This window comes from Rhinolophus hipposideros (assembly GCF_964194185.1).
Source record: "Rhinolophus hipposideros genome assembly, chromosome: 10".
NCBI lineage: Eukaryota > Metazoa > Chordata > Mammalia > Chiroptera > Rhinolophidae > Rhinolophus > Rhinolophus hipposideros.
This window is the reverse complement of record NC_138056.1, coordinates 33,064,399-33,079,081: the sequence shown is the minus strand read 5'-3', so window position 1 is coordinate 33,079,081 and position 14,683 is coordinate 33,064,399. Positions and strand designations below refer to the sequence as shown.

General features: G+C 33.8%; 1 protein-coding gene across 4 annotated transcripts in view; it reads left to right on the top strand.

The window, feature by feature from the left end:
• Positions 1 to 14,683, top strand: part of PRMT3 (protein arginine methyltransferase 3) — a 123,162-nt gene that overhangs the window by 15,007 nt on the left and 93,472 nt on the right. For all 4 annotated transcript variants that reach the window (XM_081064925.1, XM_081064927.1, XM_081064928.1 and 1 more), the window contains one exon: positions 10,071 to 10,192. In XM_081064925.1, coding sequence (XP_080921051.1) covers positions 10,071 to 10,192 — 122 coding nt within the window. The remainder of the gene's footprint in view (positions 1 to 10,070; positions 10,193 to 14,683) is intronic.

Here is a 14,683-nt window from a genome sequence, read left to right as displayed (position 1 = left end):
TTAATATGTTGTATAGAAATTAAGCATGTACTGATCTAGGAATCACTAGTCCTGCCTGGCTTCTCAGGAGCCAGCTATATAATTTTAGACAAGTGATGAATCTCTTTGAGCCTCATCTGTAAAATGCCTTCTTTAAACCTTCTGGTTCTAAACTTTTATGATTTTTGCTATTATAAAAAAAGCACCATCATTGACTTTCTTTGAGCCATCTTTTCTTAATGCTTTTTGATATGCATAATATAAGAATTTGTTAAGTGAAAGTAAGTTAGAGGTTAGTTTTTCAATGTGCTCCTGGATACTGAAAATACTGAAAAGGCGCAAGTATAAGGTTAATCATTGAGAAATTAAGTAATCATGAATATTTCTATGTATATGGAACACATCTGACTGGGTTCATAGACCTTTTACACAGTCACTGTCTGCTTCTCATTTTTTATTTGTAATAGTATTATAGAAATTTAGTATATATATTATATATTTGCAGACAAAATACATGACCATGGAAAACATATAATTTTTAATTAGTGTTCTACTTATTGCTCTTACTGAAGACATTAAATCAGCCAAAGTCAGAAAAGGGCTTATTAATAGGTTGGGAGGATATTGCTTTAGTACTTTGCCTAAAATGCTTTCATTTAACTTATCAATATATAAGTAGTTTTGCTTGGCATTTACGGTTTCTCAAAAATATACTGTAACATAAAATATTACACGTATCAATTTCTAACTCCTTCATGCAGATTCAGGTTAAAATTTTCTGTAATTAAAAATACTAAATAAGACACTGTGTTTCCCCGAAAATAAGACCAGGTCTCATATTAATTTTTGCTTTAAAAGAAGCATTAGGGCTTATGTTCAGGGGATGTCAGCCTGAAAAATCATGCTAGGACTTATTGTCTGGTAAGGTCTTATTTTCGGGGAAACACAGTAGAGCTTTCATATTTTTAAATACTTTGGGATACTTTATTATACTATGGCTGCAGATTTAGAAAATATACTACTATATATTTAAATATCACTTGACAATTTATAGATTACTTTCAAACATGTTGTCTCATTATTGCTATGCAATACTCCTACAACTAGGCAGGCTAAGTGTTTATCTTCATTTTACACCAGAGGAAACTTGAAACCAATAGCGTAATTGACTTGCCCTAAAACAGGCCATTACAATCTTGAGAAGTAAGAACAAAGTGGGAGATATAACGATATCTGACGTAAAATTATACTACAAGGCTACAGTAATCAAAACAGCATGGTACTGGCATAAAAACAGACACATAGATCAATGGAACAGAATAGAGAGCCCAGAAATAAATCCTGCGTATATGGTCATTTAATCTACGACAGTGGAAGCAAGAACTTACGGTGGGGTAAAGATAGTCTATTCAATAAATGGTGCTGGCAAACCTGGACACACACATGCAAAAAAATGAAGCTGGACCACCTTCTTACACAATATATGAGAATACATTCAATATGGATTCAAGACTTAAATGTAAGATCTGAAGCCATAAAATTCCTAGAAGAAAATATAGGAAGAAACTTTACAGACATTACCCGGAGTAAGATTTTTACTGACATATCCCCTTGGGGAGGGAAGTAAGAGGAAAAATAAACGTGGGATTACATCAAACTAAAAAGATTTTTCACAACAAAGGAAACCATCAGTAAAACAAAAAGGGATCCTACTAAATGGGAGAAGATATTTGCCAATGATATATCCAATAAGGGGTTAATATCCCAAATTTATCAAATACTCAACTCCAAAAAAACAAACAACCCAATTAAAAAATGGGCAGAGGATATGAAGAGACATTTTTCTAAAAAGGACATACAGATGGCAAATAGATACAAGAAAAAATGCTCAACCTCACTAATCGTTAGAGAAATACAAATAAAAACCCAAAGAGATACCGCCTCGCCCCAGTCAAAATGGCTGTCATCAATAAATCAACAAACAACAAGTGCTGGCGAGGATGTGGAGAAAAGGGAACCCTTGTGCACTGTTGGTGGGACTTAAGATTGGTGCAGCCACTATGGAAAACAATATGGAGGTATCTCAAAAATCTGAAAATGGAACTACCTTATAATCCAGCAATTCCACTCCTAGTCCATTCCTAGTTACCTATCTGGAGAAATCCAAAACTCTAATTCAAAAAAATTTATGCACCCCTATGTTTATTGTAGCACCATACACAATAGCCAAGACATGGAAACAACCAAAATGCCCATCGGTAGACGACTGGATTAAGAAACTGTAGTACATTTATACAGTGGAGTATTACGCAGCCATAAAGAAGAATGAAATCTTACCATTTGCAACAATATGGATGGACGTAGAGAACATTATGTTAAATGAAATAAGTCAGACAGAGAAAGACAAATACCATATGATCTCACTTATATGTGGAATCTAAAGAAAAGAATAAATGAATGAACTAATCAGAAACAGTCTCAGAGACATAGAGGAAAACCTGAGGGTTGCTAGATGGGAGGGAGGTTGGGATAAGAGGGAAGGTAAGGGGATTAGAAAGCATAGTCAGTAACCACAAAATCGCCACAGGGTTACGACAGTCAGTTTGGGGAATGTAATCAATAATGTAAAGATTTTGTAGGGTATCCGATGGACACTTGTCTCATTAGGGAGACCACCTCAGGGATGATATAGATGCTTGATCACTGCACTGTACACCTGAAGCTGAACCTGAACAATAATGAGTGTCAACACAATTTTATATACATATATAGTTACGAGAAGCGGAGTACAGCATTAGGAATAGAGACTGGAAATGTAATGGCTGTGTGAGGTGTCAGAGGGGTAGTGGATGGGGGAGGGGTTTGTCACTGTGTGAGGGATATAAATGATAAATGTCTAACTATTACATTGTTTTGTGCACCTGAAACTAATAAAAAAATGTTAAAAACAAAACAGGCCATTAAATAAACAAATCTAAGGGTTTTTATTCTTAGTTTTGTGCCCTTAACCGACTACACTTTGAGCACCATTATGTTAAAATAGAATGAGTAAGCACCATTGGGATGGAATCCATTAGTTACATTTTAATTCACACCATTTTTTATATATAGGTCATATAATTTCTGTGTGCCATATTAGAATATGTTCACGAAATTTTTAAATATGTCATTTAAAAAATGTATGAAATAATGCTTTCCTAAGTTTTATTACCATTGTTTTTGTTTGCTTTTATCTCCATTAGGTATACAACCTTCATTATCAACAACACTATCTTCTGTATCATATTACGTAGTACATAGAAGAGATTTATTTTTCAAGAAGGGGCTTATAGTTAAAAATGTATTCCTTCCCCACTTCTTTCCCTTCTCCATCCATCCCTTCCTTCTGCCTCCTTTCCTCCATTCCTTTCTTAATATTGTTTCAGTTCACAAAGTTCCTGTGGAGGCCATATCATTTCTCAGAGTTAATTTAACTTTGGGTGGCATTTAATCGTGTTATTACCCTCTCATAATTAATTTCTACTTGTTGAAGAAACTCAGATGCCTTCTTTATGCTTTTGACTATTATACAGATAAAATTGTTTTTTCTTTATTTTTTAAAAAAAGTGAATTAAATTTCATCATTTTATAAATGTTAGTTTATTCCATTATCATTTCTATCTCTTTGATTGTATCAAATTTTAGTTTATTTCCTCAGTTACCTAATTCTGAGCTAAATGTAGTAAATAATTAATACACAATGAAAAATCTAATTTAAACGTAGGCTTTAGAAGCAGATTGACTTATGTTTGAATGCTAGCTTTACAAATTACCAGCTATATAATCCTGGGCCTGTTACTTTCACTCTCTGAAGTTCACTTTCCTCATTTGCAAAATGAGAAATAAGAATTATATGTATATAACTATATACATAGACATATAAATAATATATGTTTGTGTGTATGTATAGTCTTACAAAAAAATGCATACTCTAATTGGAGTACATGATACATATCTTTTTGTAGTTGGCTTTCATCACTCATCAATTTTTCTTAGAGACAATTCTTTATTAACATTCAACATTTTTTTTTTTAAGATTATTTTGGGAAAGGGGATATTGGGGAACAGTGTGTACTTCCAGGACTTTTTTTCCCAAGTCAAGTTGTTGTCCTTTCAATCTTAGTTGTGGAGGGTGCTGTTCAGCTTCAAGTTGTTGTCCTTTCAGTCTTAGTTGTGGAGAGCGCACCTCAGCTCCAGGTCCAGTTGCCGTTGCTAGTTGTAGGACGCAGCCCCCCATCCCTTGTGGGAGTGGAACCAGCAACCTTGTGATTGAGAGGATGCGCTCCAACCAACTGAGCCATCTGGGAGGCAGATCAGCTTAAGGTACCATGTTCAATCTTAGTTGCAGGGGGTGGAGCCCACCATCCCTTGCAGGAATCAAGGAGTTGAACTGGCAACCTTGTGGTTGAGAGCCCACTGACCCATGTGGGAATTGAACCGGCAGCCTTCGGAGTTAGGAGCATGGAGCTCCAACCACCTGAGCCACCGGGCCGGCCCCTTAACATTTTTTTAATGGCTCATATATCCAATGTAAGAAAGTCCATAAATTGTTTTAATTTTTTATATTAGAAACAATGCTGCAAATGAAAATACAAACTATTAAAAACCTTTTTACATGTTTGAGAGTCCAATAATAAGATAAATTTCTAGCAGTGGACTCCCTGGGTCATAAAGGTTACGCCCTAGATGGTGTTAGTGCTGCCAGCTTGTCTCCCTAACCAGTGCATGAATGTGGATGTTCCCAAACACCGCTGTGAAAGCACTATGCTATCAAACTTCTAAATTTCACCCCAACTTCTTATTTTTCGTTTTTTAATTTTGTAGATACTTTATTTCAATGAAAATTTCTGGGAACTTACCACTATTGTGTTACATATTTTTCCATTTTATTACCATTTTATGCCATGTACTATTTCAAACCGATGTGCTATAACCATACTATACATGTACCTGCTATTTAATGTAGTATTTTCTTGCTGTTGTGGTTAATGCATTTTATTTGTAACTATAAAAAATACTTTATTTTTGTTTGTAATGATGTTGTATAGATGGCATCTTAAAACTCTTTAACTTTCTGTGTGTAAAGTAGTTGTTAAAATGTGCTGACTCACCCAGACAGGCCACATGCACAGGAGCAGTCACATTTTCCCTACGAAACCACTGGGCCTTGTCCCTCTTGGAGGGGGCAGAGGACAGCTGACACAGAGTCGTGGCCTTTTTACAACTTTATTTCTTCAGTGCAAATCTGGCTGTTTAGATTTTTTTCTCTTCTGCAGTCAGTTCTGATAAATTTATTTTCAGAATATAATGGAACAAAGGGCTTCATTTATAATAGTAAACAATACAGAAGATAAAATACATAGGAAAAAACTAATGTATGGGATTTATATGAAAAAGTTTTTAAAAAACCCTGAAGAACATAACAGGTGATTTAAATAAATTGAAAATCATACCATGTTCTTTTTTTTTTTTTTTTTTTTTTTTTTTTTTTTTTTTTAGTTTCAGGTATACAAAACAATGTAATAGTTAGATATTTATACCCCTCACAAAGTGATAACCCCCCCCAATCTACTACCCCTCTGACATCGTATATGGCTGTTGCAGTTCCACTGACTCAGTTCCTCATGCTGTACTCCACATCCTGTGACCATATGTGTGTGTGTGTGTGTGTATATATACACACACACATATGCGTGTATTATATATATATTAAAGTATAGTTGACATTCAATATTATTCAGCTTCAGGTGCACACTGTAGTGATCAGGCATCTACACCATCCCTGAGGTGGTCTCCCTAATAAGACAAGTATCCATCGGATACCCTACAAAATCTTTACAACATTATTGATTATATTCCCCAAACTGTCTTTCATATCCCCATGGCAATACTATGGCTACCAATTTGTGTTTTCTAATCCCCTCACCTTCTCCCTCATCCCCCCCCCCCACCATCTAGCAACCGTCAGTTTTTTGTCTATATCTTTGAGACTATTTCTGTTTAGTTTGCTCATTTATTCTGTAATTTAGATTCCACATACCATGTTTCCCTGAAAATAAGACCTAACCGGAAAATAAGCCCTAGCATGATTTTTCAGGATGACATCCCCTGAACGTAAGCCCTAATGTGTCTTTTGGGGCAAAAATTAATATAAGAACCAGTCTTATCTTCGGGGAAACACGGTATAAGTGAGATCATATAAGATTTTTCTTTCTCTGCCAAGTCATACCATGTCTTGAATAGGGAAACTGAAAATAAAATTGTCCGTTTTCTCTATAATTTTAACTCAATCCCCATAAAAATGCTAAGACTTTTTAAAAACCTATACAAGCTGATTTCTCTTGTTCTTATGGAAGAATAAACATACAACCTTATCCAGAAACACTGAAACAATTTTGCAGTGAGGTCGAACCAGCCTTACAAGATATTAAAACATTCTGTAAACTTCTGTAATTAGAATAATTGCTGGCACATGATTTGTAGATTAGTGGAGCAGAATAAAATTCAGAAATAGACCACAACATACACAGAAATTTTAGTGAATGTTAAAGGCTCTTGTCTTTGTCCCTTTGGGTTGCTGTAACAAAAATACCATAAACCGAGTGGCTTATAAACAACAAGAATTTATTTCTCACAGTTCTGGAGGTTGGGAAGTACAAGATCAAGGTACTAGCTAATTCTGGTGGCTTCTTTGTGGTTCATAGACATGGCTTCATATTGTGTCCTTATATAGTGGGAGAGGGCAAAGGAGCTCCCGGGAGCCTCTTTTATCATATAAGGGTACTAATGCCTTTCCCGAGGGCTGTGCCCTCATGACTTCCTGAAGGCCTCAGCCTCTAATCCCATCACCTTGGGGGTTAAGGGTTTAGTATGTGAATTTGGGGAGGACACAAACATTCAGACCATAGCAGTTGTATGTCAAATCAGTTGGGGAAACAAGCTATTTAATAACATATTGAAAGAATTGGTTAGCCATCTGAACAGAAGTGAAGTTGGAACCATTACTCTTAGTGTATACCATGATAAAAAAACAAACTGTATTAATGAAACTATAAATGTACTAGAAGGAAATGAAGATGAAATAGAATGAAATATGGCAGAATGTGGGGAAGGTCAATCTAATTATAATCAAAATCCAGAAGCCATAAACGAAAAGATTAATGAGTTTGACCGTAAGTAAAGAATTTTTGCATAGCAAAAATCACTAAGCAGAATCAAAAGACAACAAAAATATATGCAGAGAAGAAATATTACAAGTCATAATATAGTGGTATAATTTCCTTAATTTGTAAAGAACTCTTATTTGGTAAGATTTTTATAGGAAAAATTTGATTAAAAAAAGGACTAACAACTCATTGGAATAATGGAGAAAGGATATAAGTAGATAGTTCACATAAAGAGAAGTAAAGATGGCTCTACAGCATGTGGAATGATGCTAAACCTCATGATAATGGAAATGCATGTTAAAACTAGACCAGTACATCATTTTGTATTTATTAAATTGGCAGAAATCCGAAAGTTTGCTTATCTTTTCCATAGATAGTCTCAACTATGAGGAAATTGGCACTTAACACATTGCTGGTTGGAGTCTTCATGAGTAGAGTTACCCAATGGAGGATAATTTGGTTATGTCTAGCAGGATTATAAATATGTGTATACTCTCTGATACAGTATTTTCACAGTGCTTTTATTTCTAGGAATATATTCTGTGGATTTACTCATGTGTGAATGGGGTTAGATATGGGCTTATTTACAGCATTGATTGTCATAGGAAAATTTAAAAACTACATATCTATCAGTAGAGCAGTGGATCAGTAGATTATGGTACAGGCATAATATGGAATCCTACACAGCTACCTCATAAGAGAAAGAAGTTCTATAAACTGATATGGAAAGATCTCTAAAATTCATTGTCAAATAAAACAAAATATGTAGCATAGTGGGTTTAATACAAGGTCAGACAATTAAGTTCACGAACTAATCCTAGAAAAAATGCTACATACTCATTGCTGAATATCACTATGGTCACCTTCGAAGTACTCCCCTTGGGAAGCTATGCACTGACGCCAACGCCTAGTCCACCTTGCAGAGCAATTTTGGAACTCTTTTTCTGTAATGGTCATCAGAGCTGTCGTCGTATTACCTTTGATGTCCTGAATGTCATCAAAATAGCTTCCTTTCAATATTTCCTTTATCTTCAGGTAAAGAAAGAAGTCATTGGGGGCCAGATCAGGTGAGGAGGGAGGGTGTTCCAATACAGTTATTTGTTTACTGGCTAAAAACTCCATCACAGACAGTGACCTGTGAGCTAGTGCATTGTCGTGATGCAAGAGCCATGAAATGTTGGTGAAAAGTTCAGGTTGTCTAACTTTTTCACGTAGTCTTTTCAGCACTTCTGTATAGTCAAGTTGGTTAACTGTTTGTCCAGTTGGTACAAATTCGTAATGAATAATCCCTCTGATATCAAAAAACATTAGCAACAGCGTTGCGACAAGTTTGGGAACTTAATTGTCAGAGTTCCTGACAATTGTCAGAACAGGAATTGTCAGAGTTTTGTATGCTTCCATTTGTATAAAAAGGGGAAGGGAAAACATATATTGCATTCTATATGCATAAGAATTCTCTTGTAGGATAAATAAGATACATGCTTTTAACTAAGTGAATATATTAGTGAAAAAAATAAAATAATTGTTGAGCAATATAATAGATTCTTAATTCTAGTTCTGTTTCTCTTATAGTAGCTTCCATTACTCAGAATAAAATCCAGAGGCTGTGTGTGCTCTGGCCCCTGCTTAACTCTGACCTTACCTCCAAACAACCTCTTTCTCACCCAGCTCAGCCATACTGGCCTTCTTGCTTTACCTGGAATCTTATGCCTTGCATTTAATGTCCTCTATGGCACATCCCCCGGATCTCTACTGCTTTATTTCGTTCAGTTCTGTGTTCACATGTATTAGAGAAGAATTTGCAGACCTCCCTAAAAAAAGGTATATGCTCTCTCCCCTGCTCTAACCTCTATTCTGGCATTTGATTTTTCTTTAATGTGACACCACTACCTGACGTTATTTTATATTCTTTGTTTATTCATTGTCCCACAAGATTGTGAGGTGTTTTAGGACAGGCATTTGGTCTTGTTTGTTGCCATCCCCCATCACTCTAATCAATGCCTGTGTTAATAATGCCCTTGTAGTAGAAGAGTGCTGAAGTAATTTCATATTTTGGGACAAGTATATAGGGTCTTAGGCCATTGATAATGGAAGACTTACGGTTGTGCAGTGTTTAGTTATTTCACAGAGTAGCATACCTCTGAGAATTTTACGTAATGTGTTTTCGTTGGAAATTTGTTTTTTTACTGTAAACGAACAGGTTTCATTATATTGTTCTGGGAAGAACCGTATGAAATTATTGGTTTAGAAATAATTGCTCCCTGCTGTCCTGAATATCATCTTAAACTTTGGTTCTTACTACTTTCACCAGTGATAATGAGTATCATTTTTAAAACTTAAATTCTCAAGTTACTGAATTCTAGAAGTCAACTTTTTGTTCCTGTATTGTTAAAATGAGTTGAAAATTTCATTTTGGAAATGTAAGGGAGATGATGATATTCTATATTCATGATTTCTTTAATAACAATTTTTAATTGTATTGGATCATGCTATGCTGCTTAATTCCTGCCATTTAAACTTGAGAAAGTTTATTTCTGTTAAAATTTAGAATTGCTAAGCCTAAGTTAGAGCATGCATCCAATAAAGAAATTAAGAACAGAGAATACTTGCCTATTAAGAAGTCTATGGAAGTTGATTATTTCATGTAAAACATCTCTTATATTTACATTGTTGCATCTAATTGCAACAGACTATAGCCAAGTATACTGTTATGAATTTAAAACAACCCATTGTGATATCTTCAGTTTCCCCAAATAGAAATTATTACCATATTTGATTGGTAACCATTTAAATTTCTGTGATCTATTCCTAGCCAGAAACAGCATAATATATGAATAGAATTAAAAATATTAGACCTCAATAACATCTGTTTTTTTATTATACCAGATAGTTTTGGATGTTGGTTGTGGAACTGGAATTCTCTCTATGTTTGCTGCTAAAGCTGGGGCAAAGAAAGTTCTTGGAGTTGATCAATCTGAAATCCTTTACCAGGCAATGGATATCATAAGGTAGATGAACTTAAGGCTTGATTTAAGATTATTTTTAAATTTTGACGATTAACAGGTTTTCTTGTCTTTAATAGCTATCTAACGCAGACGCAAGACATTTGTCTTTTAGTAAAAATTCATTCCAGAATAATAAGATTTTAACTTGGATTGAACTAGACATGTTTGATCAATGAATAATCTTTTTACAGTTCTCATTGATTAAAATTATTTTAATACAATTTTCTGTCTTTCTAATTATGGCTATAAATATGCTAACTATAATATAAAATTAGAAATCATTGACATACAGGGTAATATTGTATCTATAAAACTAAATGTTTATGTCAGTAATATTTCCTTTAGCAAATAACAATTAGGCTCAAGACTAAGGGTTATTTATCTTTTTGTTTTTGACAATATTAGCCTTTGTGCCTCCTTCAAATTAAAATAAGTAAATTCCAAAATGGCTGCAAACAAGGCAGAGTGGATTTAATTTAGCTCTTAAAACTTAATTATATTCTCTAAAAATATCTCCTTTCTTTGAGGAGGTAGGTTAGGTTAATTGATCAATGATTGATTTTACGATTGGCTTATGTCCTAGTAAAAGGCCTTTATTTGAACTACAGCTTATAGAACTAGATTTCTTTAGCTGTGTACTTAGCACCTTACCTTTGGAACTTAGGAGTGATTTCCAGAATAAATAATTAATAGGAGGCTTTCCAGCAATTCTTTTTTCCCCCAGCTTTGTTGAGAATTGACGCCTAATACTGTGTAAGTTTGAGGTGTACATTGTGTTGCTTTGATACATTTATAGATTGCAAAATGATTACCACCCTAGCATTACGTAGCACCTCCTTTGTGTCACATAACTACCTTTTCTTTTTTGTGGTGAGAACAGTTAAGATCTACTCTCTCAGCAACTTTCCAGTGTGTAATGCAGTTATTAGCTGTCATCATCATGCTGCACATTAGACTCCCAGCAATGATTCTTAAATGACCCTCTCGCTGGTACACATGTTCTCTTCTTAACATTGATGAAGATTGATCTTTTCTGACTAGTATAAAATTTAATATAATTACATAAAAATTTTAAATTTTTAGATTTTATTGCGTGATATAGAAGTATGGATTTGTGGTTAAGAGCACAGGGTTTGAGTTCGTCTTGGTTTCAAGTCCTTGCTTTACTACTTACCAGTTATTTTAACTTCAGTTAAATTACATCGAACCATTTTGAAACCTCAGTTGTTTCACTGTCAAAATGAAAATAATAATAACTACTTCATTTGGTTATGAGTAAGATAAATAAGTAAATATACATAAATATAAAGTAATATATATATAAATATAAAGTAAATATATATAAGTATAAGTAAAATATATTAATACATATAAACCCTTGGCATGTTGCCTGGCCTAGAGTAGGTATTCAAAAAGTAGCTATTGTTACCATTAACAAGTACCAAATTAATGTTAATGAAAAATATTACTTCGGTCTGGCTTAGATTTTCGTAGAAATAGGTTTGTGGTTATGATTTTCATATTGGAGAATATGCATATATGTTGCATGTATATATATGCAATTCCATAATCTAGTAAAGATTTTTTCTAGTTCTTAAGACACCATTAAATACATCATCATTTATGAGTGTCCATTAAGAGCACCTTCACTTGATTGTGCATTGCCATCCAAACAAACAGGAGAATCACTGTCCAAAAGAAGAGATTATTTTAGAAATATTTTTTGTCGATAGTAAGGTTATGACCAGATATTTCTATTAGAAGTTCTAATCTTACAAAAGACCGTGTCCATTTATGCATTAATTTGTCATTTTTGATTTCTACAAAGCAAAACTAGACGTGCTGTCATTTTAATTCCTTTACAGAAGAAAAGGAAAAGGATTGTGATATTGTTAATATCCCCACATTTTACTTTGTATTGTTTTGTTTTGGTTCATTTTATTTCATAGAAGTCCTGATTCCCAGTGACTTTTTAAATATATGTTTATACAATGATTATATTCAAAGTCTGTGTGTAAAATTTAGTGCTGGAGTATAATATATGGAACTTTGCATGACAGCGTTAATTGAAAATGAGTTAGCACTCAATTTTATGTACTTTGATATAATAATAAATATTGCTAACATTAGTACTTCTGTTGACTTTCCTTTGAGGTAGGTACAATTACATTATATTATTATCCTTATTATAGAGATTAAGAGATTGAGGCACAGAGATTAACTAACTCTTCTTATTTGTAGTGGAGCCAGAATTAGATCCCAAGAAGCCTGACTCCAGAGTCCATCCTAACAGCCACTTTACTATTGCTGTCTCTACCTTTAACCACTTACCGGGCATGGATTGGTTGCATTCACTGGTTTGCTTTACTTAGAACCTATAGTGTATGAAAATCAGGCCTTTTTGTAAGTTTTGTTTTGGTTAAGTCAACATTGTACCATTTCTTCAGAGATACTCTCTTTTCTTTTTTATATTGTGAAAAGATATATATTTCCGTGGTGTTCATAAGCATCTCTCCTTTGTCTTCCATTCGAAAATTTAAAATTTACACTGCAGGGTAAACTAACTTTTGTTCTTCTGTTTGTGAATGTAACCTATAAAAGAATATGCAGGAAACAGTTTATCGTTAATATCCCCCAGTTTACTGGCCCACTATTCTAGCATTTGAGGAGGCAGCGTAGCGTACTTCTCTCAGCATCTGGAACCACTTGACTTGATTTCTATTTTAAATGTAATCAATTTACAATCCTTGAATTGTGTTCAAATAATGATAAAATAGTTTTTATGTCTTTATTGGAAAAAGAGGTCTAACATTTCTAAATAAATTAGTTTAGAATTAGTAAGTTTTGGTTTTAATATAATTGGACATATATTAAGGCTTATATACATTATATATAATGTATAATATATAATATACATCGTGTATTATACATTATATATAATGTATAATATATAATACATTAATAACATACATATAACATATATTATATATAATGCATATATTAGGGTTTAAGAAGAAGGTAGGCTTTGGTTCTGAGGTTGTAGATATGAATAAAGCAGAATATAGATTTTCAAAAATGTTACATTAGCAAGGCCAAATAGAAGTTAAAGTTATACATGGAAAGAATGAGAAATTGTTTTTTGTACTTGTTGTCATACTTTGAACTCTGCAGTGAATAATCATTTCAGAAACGTAAATTTACCTAAGTATAGCAAAGCTATGCAAATGCCAGAAAATTGTATACTTTCACCCTCAGGAAGCAGAGGTAGCTTCTGGTAATATGTTTACCATTACTCTGGCTGCCTTTTGTTTCTCATCGACTCAGTCATGGAATAATAGCTCATTATTCAAACTTTTGAATGTTATTGCAGAGGAGTTTTCATCAGAAGGTCGATCCATCATACAGCTACAATGCAATACTTTCAATCTCAGTATGACATTAAAGATGCAATCTTTTTTATTACCTATGTCTCTAATACTGTTAGAAATGAAGCATTAAGAAAAGCCTAGAGGGTATTTTGATCTGTTGTTATGTTTATATAAGTGTCCTTCTCTAGATTCTAGGACAGGAGCTTTATCTTCTTAATCTTTTTATCCCTAACACCTAGCAAAGTGTCTGATACCTGCTAGATGCTGAGTAAAGGTTTTTGAAAAGAATAAAGTAACTTAACATAATGATTTTAAAAAGTAATGGTAATATATATGTATATATACATATATATATATATATATACACACATGTATATGTGTGTGTATATATATATATATAAATATATATATATATATGATTTGAAACAAGATTACAAAATACACCAGGATACATTCTTGACGTAAGAAATGTTCCTTTATATTTTGTTTCTGAATTTAATTCAATTAACATAGAATAGTGAGTTAAAGCTGAAGAGAATTTTGAACCACTGATGAGGCTAAAATGGTAAAACAATATTTTGTTGCTCAAAAGCCATAGAATGAAGGTAATGAAGATGATTAAGACACCTTACAAGGAAACTAAATTCATTTCTTCTCCCACCCTCCCAACCCCTTAATTTCCTGTCCATTCAGTGGTCTTGTTTTTTGGGGGGGTGGGGTCCCATGACTCCCCAGTAGTTCAGTGGTTCACTAGAAGAACTCGCATTGGTTCACTAGAATAATGCACATTACTCAGTATGAAGTTGTACTCACAGTTAAGGGTTATTACAGCAAAGGATACAGTCCAGGGACTGAGAAATAGATATCCATCCGTAAAGAGGTCATGTACAGGCTCCAAAATAATCGCTCTTTCTCTGCAAGAGTCACAGGAGGTACCTGTGAACCTCAGAGATACATGTGAGATGTCTCAAGGAAGTTTGCTTGAGTCTTAGATTTTATAGTTCTCAAAGAGCTGGTCACATAGGCAGCATGTAGCTGTTGTGTGACCAGCCATGGTGCAAAACCTGTGTCAGACACCAGATGCCTATCAGGAATCTTCATGTTTACTTTATTTTTTTTTTATTTA